A 14,364-nucleotide genomic window follows, 5' to 3' on the forward strand; every position below is an offset into this window, starting at 1 on the left:
ATCGCCATGTGAACTGGCCCACCTTGGAAGCAGATCCTGCAGTCTTCGTCAAGCTTTCAGATGACATATTGACCTCAGTCTCAGGAGAGACCTCAGTCAGAACCACCGAACTTTGCTAATCCCAAATTCTTGACCCATAGAAACTGTGTAAGATAATAAATGTTCACTGTTGTTTTAAGCTGCTGAGTTTTGAGGTAATTTGTTACACAGCAATAGATAACTAATACTAGGAACAAAACAAAGAGTCATACTATTTAATACACTGTTACATAGTACTAGTTATACTAGTCAATGCTACAAGGTAACAAAAATAAGAAAATGTATAAAGACTGAAAGAAAAGATAAAACTTTACCATCATTTACAGACAATGAGCCATCTACTTAGAAAAATTAAAAATAGGCAAACTAATGAAAGTTTAATAAAGTTTCCAGACAGAAAATCAACTTACAATAATCAACGGCATTTCTAGCAATAATCGACTTGTAAATATGATAGAAAACAAGTTACCATTCACAACGGTAACCAGAAATGTAATGTAGCCAGGAAATACCTTAGCAAAAAATGTGAATTTGAATTCGAAGGTTTTTGAATTCAAAAAAATTCATTTTTTTAAAGGAAGAAATAGAAACTGTTATTAAAGTACAAAAAAGAATATCTAAATAAATTAAAAGATATTCCATAGTTTTGGATGAGTATGAATTAACATTATAAAAGTGTCAATTTTTTCAAATTAACTTATAAATTCAATGCAACCTAAATAAAAATTCCAACTGGATTTTTACAGTACTGAACCAACGTATTATAAAATATTTACAGAAAAATAAAGACCCATAAGCAGCTAAGACAATATTAAAAAAAGAAAAGTAGGAAGGGGTAAATTGCTATACTACATATTATTAATACATTGCTATGGGCTGAACTATGTCCCTCAAAAATTCATATGTTGCAGTTCTAACCCCTAGTACCTCAGAACGTGACCGTATTTGGAGGTAAAGATAGATACCTCTTTAAAGAGGTAATTAACTTCAAATGAGGTCATTAGAGTGGGCTCTAATACCATATGGCTGGTGCTCTTCTAAGAAGAGTAAATTAGGACACACAGAGTGAAGACCATGTGAGGACACAGGGAGAAGACAGGCACCTACAAGCCAAGGACAGAGGCCTCAGGAGAAACCAACCCTGCTGATACCTTGATCTCAGACTCCCAGCCTCCATGAGTGTGAGAAAATAAGTTTCTGTTGTTTGATCCACCCGGTCTGTGGTACTTGGTTCGTCAGCCCTAGTAGACTAACACAGACATACTGCAAAGTCATAGCAATACAGGTTGTCCCAAGAACAGACAAATAAACCCACGGAGTGAAAAAGGGGGTGCAGAGAGAGACCCAGGTATATATAGGAACTTGATAAACAATAAAGAGGGCACCACAAGTAATGGGGGAAAACAGAACTGGGTCACCATGGGGGCAAAAATTAAACTGGATCCCAATTTACACCATTCACAAAGGGGGACTCAAGATGGATCAAAGTCCTAAACAGAGAAGTTACAGTAAGAATAGAAAATGTAAAACAAAATTGCTGTGACACTGGAATAGGGGAAAACCTCTCACATAATATCTCAAAGGCATAAAATTGAAGCTGAAAAATTGGTGAATTTAACTTAATCAAAATTCTGTTCAGTTGCTGACACTATAAATAAGGTTAACAGACAAACTGATAGAAAATGCTTACAACACAGAAAACTGACAAGGATCTAATATTCGAAGTGTGCAATAAACTCCTGCAAATCAATAAGAAATCCAATATGGGAAAATGGGAAAGGATATAAACAGCCAATTCACAAAGGAAAAAAACCAAAGTTACAAAGAGCTGTTCAAACTCATTATTAAAAAAAGAAACACAGATTAAACCAACACTGAGATACCAGTTTACACCCACCAGATAAGCAAAAGATTCAAAGGTGCTTGATGGTAAGTGTTGATGGGGATGTGGGAACCCTCACGTATTGCTGCTGAGAGTAACCTAATGACTTCAGGATCCTAAGACTCTCAGCCTCTTCTCTCCACCCCCTCACACTGAGCAGAAGCAGCATCTGACCTCAAGCGAAAGACCTACCCTCTAGTAAAAGTGAGCTACTAACTGGGGAGGACACCTGGAGGGCCTGAGAGAGAAGTAGAACTTGAAGTCACACTGAACTGCCATGGCAGACACGGAAAGACGCAGACTTGGAAGGTAACTCCGCCCATCAGATAAATAAGCTGGGTTCATCTTCCAACTAGAACAAAATCCTGCTGATTTTGGCATCTGGAGAGACTTTGTAGGAGGTCTCCAGCTTAAAAGCTTGTACAGTGCTCACAGGCCTCAAGTTACATCTCTCTGTTGTCTCCCATCTACTTAGGCAGCCTCTCCAAGCAGCCCTTCTGCTGGAGCAGGTGTGGGGAGACCCACTGGGAGAAGAGACCTTGCACCTGAAAAGGACACCGAGAGTTGCTGTCTACACTAGGAGACCCAGTTATTCATTCAGCACTATGAACTCACAGCCAAGATAACTGAGAAAAAACAAGAGCATGAAAGAGAAGGATCAATGTAAACAAACAGAATAGTTAAGAAAAAGAAATCAGGGAACAAATTTGAAAAATTTTGAGATTTATCCTCAGATGTACAGAGTTCAATAAAACAAGAATAAACCATTATGAAAAAGAACCAAGACACAAGAAATAACAATCTATGATTACAAAGAATATATATAAATAAATGGAAAGGCTAAACAGTAGACTAAACTTGGCAAAATCTGACTAATAATCTGAAAGATACAATCCAGGAAATTCCCTACCACTTAAAGTGATAAACAAAGAGACAGAATTAAGTTAGAAGACATAGTGATCACTCTCCATTTAACATTTATTCATTCTACAAAGACTTAGGGAGAGTCCAGCTATATCCCGGAAGCAGTTTAAGCACTGGCAGGAGGTGGTTTAACAAGATAGCTGTGATGCTTGCTCTCAGACAGCTCATATTCTAGTTGGGGAGTGACAGACAATCAACACACAGATAAATTAACAAAACAGGACGTGATGGTGACAAGTTCCATGATGAAATAAAGCACAGTGAAATTAGGACCAGAGGGCCAACATCTGGTTTAATACAGAATTTCTCAACCTCGGTATACAATTGACACTTTGAGCCAGACAATTCTTTGTTGTGGAGGATTGTCCTGTGCATCGTAGGGTGTTTAACAGCATCCCTGGCCTCTACCCACCAGATGCCAGTAGCTCTCCCCACTTAGGACAACCAAAAACGTCTCCAAATACTATCAAATATCCTCTCGGGGGCAAAATTGCCACTGTTGAAAACCACCAATCTATATGAACTCTAGCAAAAAGAACAGAGAAAATAGAGGGGAAGACATAATGTAATAAATTCCCCCAGATGAAAGAGGCCAATGAGTGCTCAGCACAATGAATGAATAAGGCCTATGCCTAGATATTAATCAAGAAATTTTAGAATTCTAAGGAGAAAGAGAAGATTCTAGAAGATTCTATGGAGAAAAAAAATCATTCTGATGGGCATCAGGCTTCTCATTGGCAACATTAAAAGTCAGAAAACAATGAACATTATTTTCAAAGTTCTGAAATAATATTTTTCAACTCAGATATTTTTATCTCTATAATTTCCTTTATAAGAGCCTTTAAGTGTGAAGGCAAAACAAAAATATTTTCATACAGTCAGAGGTCTTTCCTCTACACTCTCCCATCTCTACATGAAAGAATTAGCCAAGGATGTTCTGAGGTGAAAGATGAAATACAAATTCAAAAAAAGTTAGATGCATGACATAATAAAAAGTACTGATCAAAGGAACCAGCCAAATGTGTAATTTACATAATTATTGATGTTAAATGCACACAAATCAGTAACATTCTGGAACCAGAAAAAGGGAGGTGAAGAAAGGAGAGAAGAGAGGGAACGTAATGTGTTGTTCTGGTGGAAAATATAATTACTGAACAGGACACAAATTCTAAATGTTGATCAAAAACTATACATTTTAGTATCTATGTTAAAATTTTAAGGGTAATTACTAGAAAAAGAAGTAGAGCCTTTAGGCCCAGGTGTCAACAATGGAGATGCCTTCAGGGGTGAGGAGGACAGTGTAACTGAGTGGACCAGGCTAGTGTATGACAACAGAGGGTGACGTCGTGGCACCCAAGTGAGCAGGCCCTACCTAAAGGTATTTGATTTAAAAAATTGAACATCGTGCTAGACAAACACGACAAATTCTAAAAATAGAATCTGTACTCAGATTGTCAGTTTACTACCAATGTTTGTTAAAAGGAAAAGAGATGAAATTAAGAAAAATCAGCCAAGGACATTTACAAGATTGTTCATAGCAGCATTATTCATAATAGTGACCTGGAAAGACCAAATGTGTATCACAGAAGGATGGATAAATAAGTCGTAGTATAATCTTGTGATGGAATACCATAGTGCTGTGGAGTTAAGAGCTAACAGCCACACTAATTCACATGATGGATTCATAAACATAACACTGTTATAGAAGCAAGTCACATAAGAACACATACAGTATAATTCCATATATCATGAAGTTCACATGCAGGCAAACAAAATGAGGTAATTTTAGGGATGCATACATAACTAGGAAAACCATAAAGAACCTCAGGAGAATGACAATACAAAAATCAGGAGAGAAATTACCTCTAGGGTCAGATGGGCCTGCAATTGAAGATGGGCTTGCAATTCTAAGGTCTGGCAAATGTTCTATTTCTTAACCAAAGTGCTCAAGAAACAGGTGTTTGACTTACTAGTATGTTTTACAATTAGCTGTATGATGCATAGACTCGACAGTATGCATGATATTTTTCACAATAAAAAATAATAAACATATAGTTCCACCTCCACTTAAAATGGAGATAGTCAAGAAAGAACATCCCTTATGCTCTAACAGTGAGAGAATGCTGAATCAACAAACAAACAAACATTCTTATTTAAAGTTATCAAAAAGCTGTGAATGCAAAGAATTCTAAATAAATTAAATCCGGGGATGAGATGAGCCCTATACTACCTGACTTACCCAGGTAGTGTAAGACAGGTGGAGTTAAGACTCTAGAGGCCAGGAAACTTTGGCATGAGAGACAGAAACCTCTCAAACATTTAGCAACTGTGTTTTGGCTAGTGCAGTGGACCTGAACCTGGAGGAGCCCCAAATGCAGACCAGTCCTGCCTACCCCTCCACGGCTGGCTACTGTGTAAGTGGCGATGCAGAGGCCAGGGGCAGGGCAGGAAAGCAGAGGGAGACCTCCGGAGTCTCACAGTGCTTAGATCTGTCTATTTCTGTATTGCATGACTCTTTCACAACAAAAAGGCAGTCCTTTACTACACGAGTATTTAAAAACAAATAAATGTTGTAAGCCCCTGCAGCTGCCTCCCAGCCTGCCCCATCTTCACCCTCGGCCTTTAAGAGAGTGTCTGGACTGGAAAAGGGGAAGGAATGTCAGCCCCCTAAGGAAACGATCGAGGACATGGGAGGATGTTCTAGTGTGATTCCACGTTGGAAAATCAAAGACATCCTCTGTGTCCAACTGTAGGGAAAGTCAGCTGGGCATGAAGTGAAGCACCACAAAGAAAATTTTTTTTTGAGGAAGATTAGCCCTGAGCTAACATCTGCTGCCAATCCTCCTCTTTTTGCTGAGGAAGACTGGCCCTGAGCTAACATCCATGGCCATCTTCCTCTACTTTGTATGTGGGACGCCTGCCACAGCATGGCTTGACAAGCAGTGTGTAGGTATGCACCCAGGATCCGAACAGGCAAATCCCTGGCTGCCAAAGCAGAACGTGCGAACTTAACTGCTGCATCACCAGGCCAGTCCCTAAGAAGACTTTTGACGAACTTTTGGGTTTGTATGTACAAAGGAAATAGGACTATGGTTATGCAAAAATAAGCTCGTAAAGGAGACTGGATGAACTCCCAGATGGTACGAGTGGTCGGGGAGCGGAGATGGGATTATAAGTACATGTAGGTTTCTTCTCTTTATTTTCCAAACTTGATATCATAAGGTTTTACTGATTTTACAAATCAACACAAACAAAATGAAATATACATAGAAATACAAGCTGAGACGGACCATGGCTTTAGCCCAGCCCAGCTGGTGCATGTGTCTCATGGTGTCTAAACACTGAGAGAGCAATCACTCCTTACATAAAGCAGATGTAGCCCGGTGGTTAAGAACCCAGAGTCTGGAGCCAGACTGGCTTGGTTCAGAAGCTCTGCCAGCCTCGAGCAAGTGACTTACCACTTTGGGTCTTGGTTTCCTACTTTGTGAAGCAGCAGTAACACCAGTACCCATCTCAGAGGCACTGTTGTTAATAAGGATGAAGTGCTTAGGAACCAGGCTGGGCACACAATAGGCACTCAATAAATGTTGGCAGCTATTATTATCATGATCACCAGTCTTACTTCAAGCTGGCAAGACAGGTTTGATTCTGCCTTTAAGCTTGCTAAGAGGACAAGTAGCTTTATGCTGTTTTGCATGAGAAATACTTTAGAGGCTGGGAATGATGACATAATCACATTGCCCCTCCGAGCCCAGGAGGGCCTCTCTGTTCTCACTGCCTCTGCCTACACAGGGGGCTGTCAGGGACAGCCGTCCCCTAGGGTGTCCCCTCCTGATGGCTGGAGGCCCCTTCATACCAGGCACTCAGGGCCGACCTCAGCACCATCCCTGCCCTGCACACCCAACTGCGTTTCTTGGAGAACTCTGAAGTCTTTGGAGACCTTTGGGGAATTTTTCTTGCGTGTTTTTTGTTTTTTTTGAGGAAGATCAGCCCTCAGCTAACATCTGCAGCCAATCCTCCTCTTTTTGCTGAGGAAGACTGGCCCTGAGCTAACATCCGTGCCCATCTTCCTCTACCTTATACGTGGGACGCCTACCACAGCATGGCTTGAAAGGCAGTGTGTAGGTCCACACCTGGGATCTGAACCAGCGAACCCCAGGCCACCGAAGCAGAGTGTGCGAACTTAACTGCTGCACCACCAGGCCGGCCCCTGGGGAATTTTTTTACACTTTGAGTGGTGGGATGGAGAGGAATGAGAATTCTTATAAAGCTCATTTTATTTATTTAAAAATTTTTCTTGAGCACACACATCCTGAAAAACATACATACACATCGTAAGCTGACAGCTTGACAAATTTTCACAAACTAAACACCTGTGTAACCCAGGAAACAGAACATCGTCAGCACCCCAGAGGCCCTCTCAGGTCCCCTCCTGAAAGGCAACAGTTAACTGTCCTGACTTCCAACAACAGGAAATAGTTTCGTCTGTTCTTGAATTTGATGTACACGGAATCCTGCCATACGTACTTTTGTGTTTGGCTCAAAGTTACATTTGTAAGATACATCCATTTTGTTGCGAGTGGTAGGGGCTGGTTCGTTTTCATTTCTGTGTAGTATCAGGTTGCATGAACGCCCCACAATGCATTTATCCTATCTACTATCAGTGGGCCTTGGGCTGTTCCCAGTGTGGAGCTACTGGGCGCAACGCCATGATGAGTGTTCTCTCGCACGTCTTTAGAGGACATGTATACATACTTCTGTTATGCGTTCCCTGAGCAGTGAGATTGCTGGGTAAGTGTGCATGTAGTTTTAGTACCTGCTGCCTAACAGGTTTTCAAAAAGGTTTACCCAATGCGATTTTTTTTGGTGAGGAAGATTGGCCTGAGCTAACAGCTATAGCCAACCTTCCTCTATTTTGTATGTGGGAGGCTGCCTCAGCACGGCTTAACGAGTGGTGCATAGGTCAGCGCCCAGGATCCTAACCTGTGAAACCCAGGCCACCAAAGCAGAGTGTGTGAACTTAACCACTGCACCACCGGGCCGGCCCCCCTAATGCTCACTTTTGTAGTATCCTTTTCCTTGGTTGGTCCAAAGACATGAAACATACCCTATATAGAACCTGGGTGGTCCTGAAAGTATCATGAGGAGGCCCTCAAGCAAAGAGGCTTCAGGGGTTTCTACCTTCTCTAGTGACAACTGCTCTGGCCCAAAGGGACAAACACATCTTAGAAACCTGAACTCCAACCTCCCTGCAGACCCCCCAGACCATTCCAACATCATCTGTAAGAGGAACTCACGGACCTCCTAAAGCTGCCCATCCCAGAGCTCAAGCTCTTAGAAATCCCCTTCTCCCCCTAAGCACCTCCCGGCCCTGGTTCTGCCCCTCCATTCCAGACCTCTCAGCTTTGACAGTGGCTCTACATCCCCACTCTTCCCTGTCCACACTGAAATGTCCAGAACTCTATCCCCCAGGTAGATGGGGCCTGGCCAGGCCAGAAGGCCAAGGTCCAGTCATGGCCCCAGCCCAGACCTTTCCTACCGGCACTGCCCATGTCCTTAGACATGGCCAGAGCTTGGGACATTTAGTCTGCAGGTTGGAGGTTAGGGTTACAGACAGATCTCTAAGTCCTACAGTTCTTGGTCAGGAGATCAGGCTCCTGGGACAGAGCAGAGAAGCAGGAACAACCTGCTCCTGGGCTATGCTTGCCCACAAGTGACCCTTCAACTCACTTTCTCGCCTCATCACCAGGGGCCAGGCTCCATCTCCCTCCTGCACGGGGCCCCAGTAATGCAGCCTTAACGGATAATGCCCCACTAGGCCCAGCCTGAAGGATCTCACGCACCTCAAGATGTGAGGGCTCCCACCCCAGAACACAGCCCACCGGCAGCTCACTTACTGACTCGATACCCCAGGCCCTCGGCATGAATCCTCTTGGCCATGAACTGTCCTTCGATCAGTGCTCGAATCTCCACATCCCAGGGGAATGCTGACACCTGTCTCCAGAAGAAAGTGGGCACAGAGTGAAGAACTTTCATTGTCCATTCACGCATGTGTCTGTTGTGTGTATGTGTGTGTGTGCATTTGTGTGTGTGTTGTCTTTTTAAACAACAGCCCAGATTGGGAACTCATGACTCAGGCCTCTAATGGAGCTCATGCATAGCTGGGCTCTCGTCTGTCATACACACTCACATAAACACACAACTCACATACACATGCTCACAGCCTCACGTGTGGATCACTGTGGGGAGTCAGAGCATCAGAGAGCTCAGTCTCAGGCTGCTGAGGGTTCAAGTTCTGCCTTCAGCTATTCAGTTCTGCAACCTTGAATAAGTTACCTAAATCTTGCTGAACCTCATTTTCTTTGTTAACAAAACTGAGGTGATAGTGGTACCTGTGTTTTAGGGTTATAATATTTGAATCAGACAACGGAGCCTAGTCTATGTCATGGATACTCACTCAGTGACAGCCAGGAGCTTATGCTGAGAACCCCCAACCATGGAGTGTCCTTCAGGCTGACAATGACGGGGATCAACTCTACCCTTGCCTGTTTCTCCAGCCCCTGAGACCAGTGACGGATGCTGTCACTCCCTCTCTCAAGAACTACTCCAACGTGACACACCTACTTTCATATCCTCAACCTGCTCCCTCTGCCTGGAAGTCTACCCACTCTTCCCATGGTGGGATCCTTCTCATCCTTCAAGTCTCGATCTCAAGGCCACCTCCTCAGGGGGGCCACATCTGGTAACCCCATCTAGGGCAAGTCCCCCAGCCCACCCCCCACTTCTTCTCTGGCGCTTTGTTCTTTCCCTTCCTAGCCACATCACACACTGTAATCGTATGTGTGTTCATTCACTTGTTCACTGCCCATCTCCCTCCTAGACAATGAGCTCCGTGGAGTGGGGACCACATGTGTCCCCAATGCCTGGCACCAATCATACATATCTGTTGATCAAAGGAACGAATGAACAAAACTACCTTCTCCTTGACAAACCTAGATGGGTTTATGTAAAAGAGAACAGGCATATCTTCTGTGACAACAGAAACCAAATTGATCCTCCATCAGAAGACCAAGATGAACCCCCTACACTTTATATAAAGCTTTCCATTTATAATCCAATATCTAACGTCATCATCAGCCATATAATCAAATGCCAACTCTAACTGGTACAGTTACTAGACAGAGTGACTTACTGAAGTTGCCCACACATTTATTAGGGTCAGAAACATCTCTCAGATCCAATCCAAAATGTGGTGATGACTCTCTGATAACTATTTCACAGAAAAGTCAATCAAAGCAGCGGGTGTGAAACGAGTACCTCCTGGGAAAGGTCACATGGTGGAGGGGAAATAAAACAGCAGCTTAGGGCCAGAGAAGACTGGGTTTGACCCCCTTCACCACCTAGGCCCTCGTGACTCGGGTGCATTATTTAGCCTCTCTAGGTCTCAATTTCTCCATCTATTAAGAGGACGACAATACCTACATCACAGAGTTGCTTTGAGAAGTAAATGAGGAAGATACAGAAAACCACCAAAAGAGTGCCTAGAACTAAACAGCACTCAATAAATACTGGCAAATGTGAGTGCCTCCCATCCCAGAGCCTTTATCAATCGGGAAGAAATTCATGATCTGGAGATCTGTGAGTTTCAGGAGGTGTAGGATAAAGCTCGCCAAGGAAACAGGCTCTGTGACGCTCAGTGGCAGTCACTGTGAGCACGTTAGCTCAGGGAGAACCCGTAGGTGTTCTGACTTCTCTCTGTGAGAAAGGATGGTGCCTATCTCAGATCCTGCTGATTCCCCAGCATCTAAAATGCACCCTGGCACATCAAAAGTGTTTGTTTTATCAATGGCAGAGTGAATAAATGAGATCCCTAAAAGTAGCATAATTTGATAGGCAATTGTTAAATTTAATCCTCAAAAATGGAGCCAATGCAGCTCCAATACCAGTAACACACATACCTCACGGTTTTCTGCACTAAACCTATGACGTCCAACAATTTCAGGGGTGATCTCCATTACGTCAAAATAAAAACCTGAAATAAGACCAGGAAGAGATTAGCTGTCAGTGGTCAAAAATAAAAGATAAGCTTCTCAAAGACTTAGAAAAGAGCTGGGTGAAATGACTCCATATCCCTGTCCCCAGGGCCCCTCTTGTCTGCCATGAGACCTGTGAATACTCTCAGTTCCTTTTCTCCAGCAGCACCTGAAAGCTTGGGCTAGATTTTCCTAGAGAGAACTCTTCCTAGCCTCACCTGGCAGCCCAGGCTAGGAGGCAGCCACCAAACTAACCCTTACATACCAGCACGGGTTTGATCAAGGGAGGTGCACCCCCTCCCTGCTCACCAAGGCCTGCCCCCGATGCTGGGCACTTTTCCTAACAGAACTCTGTGTCCGGGGCAGAAAGCTGCATATGGGGATTCACCAGGGTAAAGTAGGTGCTGTGACTGCCATCTCTGATGTTATCACCAGGGGCTTCGAAGGGAACAGAAGATGCAACTCTGGCCTGATCTTCCACTTGGAGCAGCAGTCAAGAGCAGCCTCTTGGCCTGACCTCACTCAGATCATGGCGTCTCACACTAGTTTATAAGGCCCATGGAGCAGAAGTGTAGACAGACAGGGCTCCCTTTGGCTTCTCCACAGCCCTCAGCCTCTACTCATGGGACCCTCGGCCTTGTCCCTCTCACCAGCAGCTGCTGCCACTCCACAGGCCTGGGCATCACCAAACAGCCTACCGAGGTTTCCACCGTTCCCCATCTCTGTGGACTGCAGTGCCTTAGAGAACTCGCTCCAGGAACGGGAAGCCGACTCATCGCGGATCTTCTCTCTCATGAGGGAGCCATTTTTAAAGCTGCAGAAGTGCACACAATGCTGAGAGAGGGACCCACTGCTTGCTGACTGGATCCACGTGTTTCGGTGAAGAGTCCCTTTTAGAGAGGCTGCAGGTCAGGCTGGACCACAACCCCCAGCCAGTGCATGGCAGGGATCTGAGGTTCTCCCTCAGGTATCAGACCCAGCACACATGCCTGGGAGTCACTGCAAAACGCACTTGTCTTGGGCACTGTTTACAGTGAAGGTTACCACAAAGGAGCCCCAGGGAGAGACAAGGAGCTGTGGTTTCTACACACTGTACCACCTGGACAATGGAAGGGGGCTGGTATTTACTAGACCTATATCTCCTCCAATGGTTCCTGGGGCTTGGAGGCTCAGAAACCACCCTCAGTAGCTTCCAGTAGGTCTCCAAAGGCCTGTGGTCAGGACACAGAGCACACCCCTTCCATGAGAACTGTCAGGAAGCAAGACGTGCTTACTCCAATTTGTTGAAGGTCTATCTACCATGTGCCAGACATGTGACAACAACACTAGAAAGTAAATCTCTTATTCTCTCAACTTTATGAGCAAAGTGTGGTTCAGATACGCTATGGGGCCTGCCCCAGGCCACAGAGGATATAGGCGTTGGGGATGTGATTTGGATCTGGGTTTGGGGGCAATTCCAGTTCCTGGGTTCTTCCTCACCCAGCTCTGTGGTCAGCAAGACCCAATGAGTCCATGGGGTCTCAGCCGCCCACAAGATCCTGAGTGGTGGAATGACAGGGTGCTCCAGATGGTGCCAGATGTGCCTGCACCTCCTCCTCCCCACCTAGCCTACCATAGGAGCGCCATGTAGTGCTGGGTGTCAACCGGGTTGCAGAAGATGTGGCCTTCCAGGGCGGGCGTGGGCTCCTGGAGCCAGAGAAACAGGGTATCGCTGGTGCCTAGGCTGACCTGGGGAGAGACGGGCAGAGGTGAGGCCTCAGTCTCTGACCCGCTCCACCCACCCAGACCTCCATTGCTTCACTCCTCATGCTGCAGACCTCCAGATTAAATGCCACTTCCTCGGAGAAAGCTCTTCTGACCCTCTTACACCAGAGGAGTCCAAAGTCAGCTCCTGGGATTCAGGCTCTCATGGATCCTGTGGGCCGATTTTCTAGAACTTACCAAAACTGCACCTAACTAATGGTTTAGGTGACAACTGGTTCCCCAAATGACTTTCCCACTAGACCCAGCAGGGTATGGGTTATGTCTTCTTTATTTATCTGAGGACTTCACAATCCTCTGGCCCAATGTCTGACCCTTCTGCCACTGTACCCACCAAGACTGGCCACTGTCAAGGCAGGCAGGGAACCTGCTTGCTCAGCAAAGGCAAGTGACCTTCTAAGAGAGGAGATGTGGGCAGGTCTTGGGGCCTGGGTCTCCCTATCCTCTCCCTCAGCTGCCTTTTGGGACCAGCAGACCCTCTGATAGGCAGCAAAGATGCTGCCAAGACCCAGGACCCTTGTCCTCAGGGCAGAGAGAGCTGACTCCATCTGTGAGTGTGAGAAGTCTCCTTACCGCAATGTCACCTTCCTCCAGCCTCATGCCTGCCAGCGACGCTGAGAATTGAAGGGAGCCTCTGGTTAGGTGGAGGTCACATGGCAACCACAAAGCAAACCACAGTCACCCTCTAGATGGCAGCGCAACCCCCACCTCTCACCCCCACCCACATATTAGGTTAGAGGCAGGAACAGGGTAAGCTGAGGCTCAGGAGGCCCCAAGGGAAAGTCCCAAGGGTGAGAAGATGGGGTCCCTATGGTCAGGACCTCTGATTTGGACTGGGAAGCCTCTCCTAAAGGGGTCCAAACTCCCTACCGTCAGACACTCCCAGGAGTGCAGAGAACCAAGGGGGCCAAGCTAAGACAGCAGGATGCACATGGTAGAGAAAGACAAAGGCGAGGCAGGAGTGAGGGGCTGCCCTCCACCCCAGCGGAATGGAAGGGACGAGGTTATGTTGGCTGTCTGTGCCCCTGAGACGTCAGGCCCACAACAGCGACCTTTATCTGCCTTGTTCACTGAGGTCCTCTGGAACTGAAAGAAGGCCTAGCATACAGCAGATGCTCACTAAACATCGAGTGAATGAATGAATGACTGAGCAGAAGAAGTGTGGGCAAAAACAGGTGTACTGACATTGCTGGTGAGGTACAATCAGCAGTGTGTATCAGAGCCCTGGCTCCAGGAATCCTAACTCTGGTAATCATCCTACAGGAACAAGGGACAAGACACGATGTGCATCTCAACACTGTTTGCATCGTCCAAACATGGAAGCCATGCTAACCTCCATCCACAGGAGACTGGAAGCAAAAATGCTGGGACAAGTGAACCCTAGACAACCATTAAAATGATGCTGTACAAAAATACTGCCTGGGTTGGTTAAAATAAAACATGTTTATTTATGAGCACAGAAAGAGAGCTGGAAGAAGAGCCATCAAAATTGTAACTGTAGCTCTTTCTGGGTTAAGGGATTATGGATGATTTTTTATAACCGTCTTTTAGTTTGTCAGTATTTAAAATTTTTTTCTGAAGTATCCCTTGTGAATAAGAAAAAAAGCATGATGAGGCTTCGTTAGTCTGTGTGCTTGTTATTGCTCTTGTTTTAATGAAGGAGAAACTAATGCATTATTTAAGGCAGCAGCAAACTGAAGGTCAGACTTAGGGAGGGACCAGCTG

At 45.2% G+C, this 14,364-nt stretch overlaps 1 protein-coding gene across 3 annotated transcripts in view; it reads right to left on the minus strand.

Moving 5' to 3' along the window:
* The window catches only part of XYLB (xylulokinase), a 49,708-nt gene that overhangs the window by 10,713 nt on the left and 24,631 nt on the right, over nt 1-14,364 (minus strand). For 2 of the 3 annotated variants that reach the window (XM_046646608.1, XM_046646614.1), the window contains 5 exons: nt 13,213-13,253; nt 12,491-12,606; nt 11,529-11,692; nt 10,804-10,877; nt 8,743-8,839 (listed from right to left, as the gene is read on the minus strand). In XM_046646608.1, coding sequence (XP_046502564.1) covers nt 8,743-8,839; nt 10,804-10,877; nt 11,529-11,692; nt 12,491-12,606; nt 13,213-13,253 — 492 coding nt within the window. The remainder of the gene's footprint in view (nt 1-8,742; nt 8,840-10,803; nt 10,878-11,528; nt 11,693-12,490; nt 12,607-13,212; nt 13,254-14,364) is intronic. The other variant, XM_046646622.1, reaches the window with a different exon arrangement.

Source organism: Equus quagga, chromosome 1, assembly GCF_021613505.1.
Source record: "Equus quagga isolate Etosha38 chromosome 1, UCLA_HA_Equagga_1.0, whole genome shotgun sequence".
Taxonomy (NCBI): Eukaryota; Metazoa; Chordata; class Mammalia; order Perissodactyla; family Equidae; genus Equus; species Equus quagga.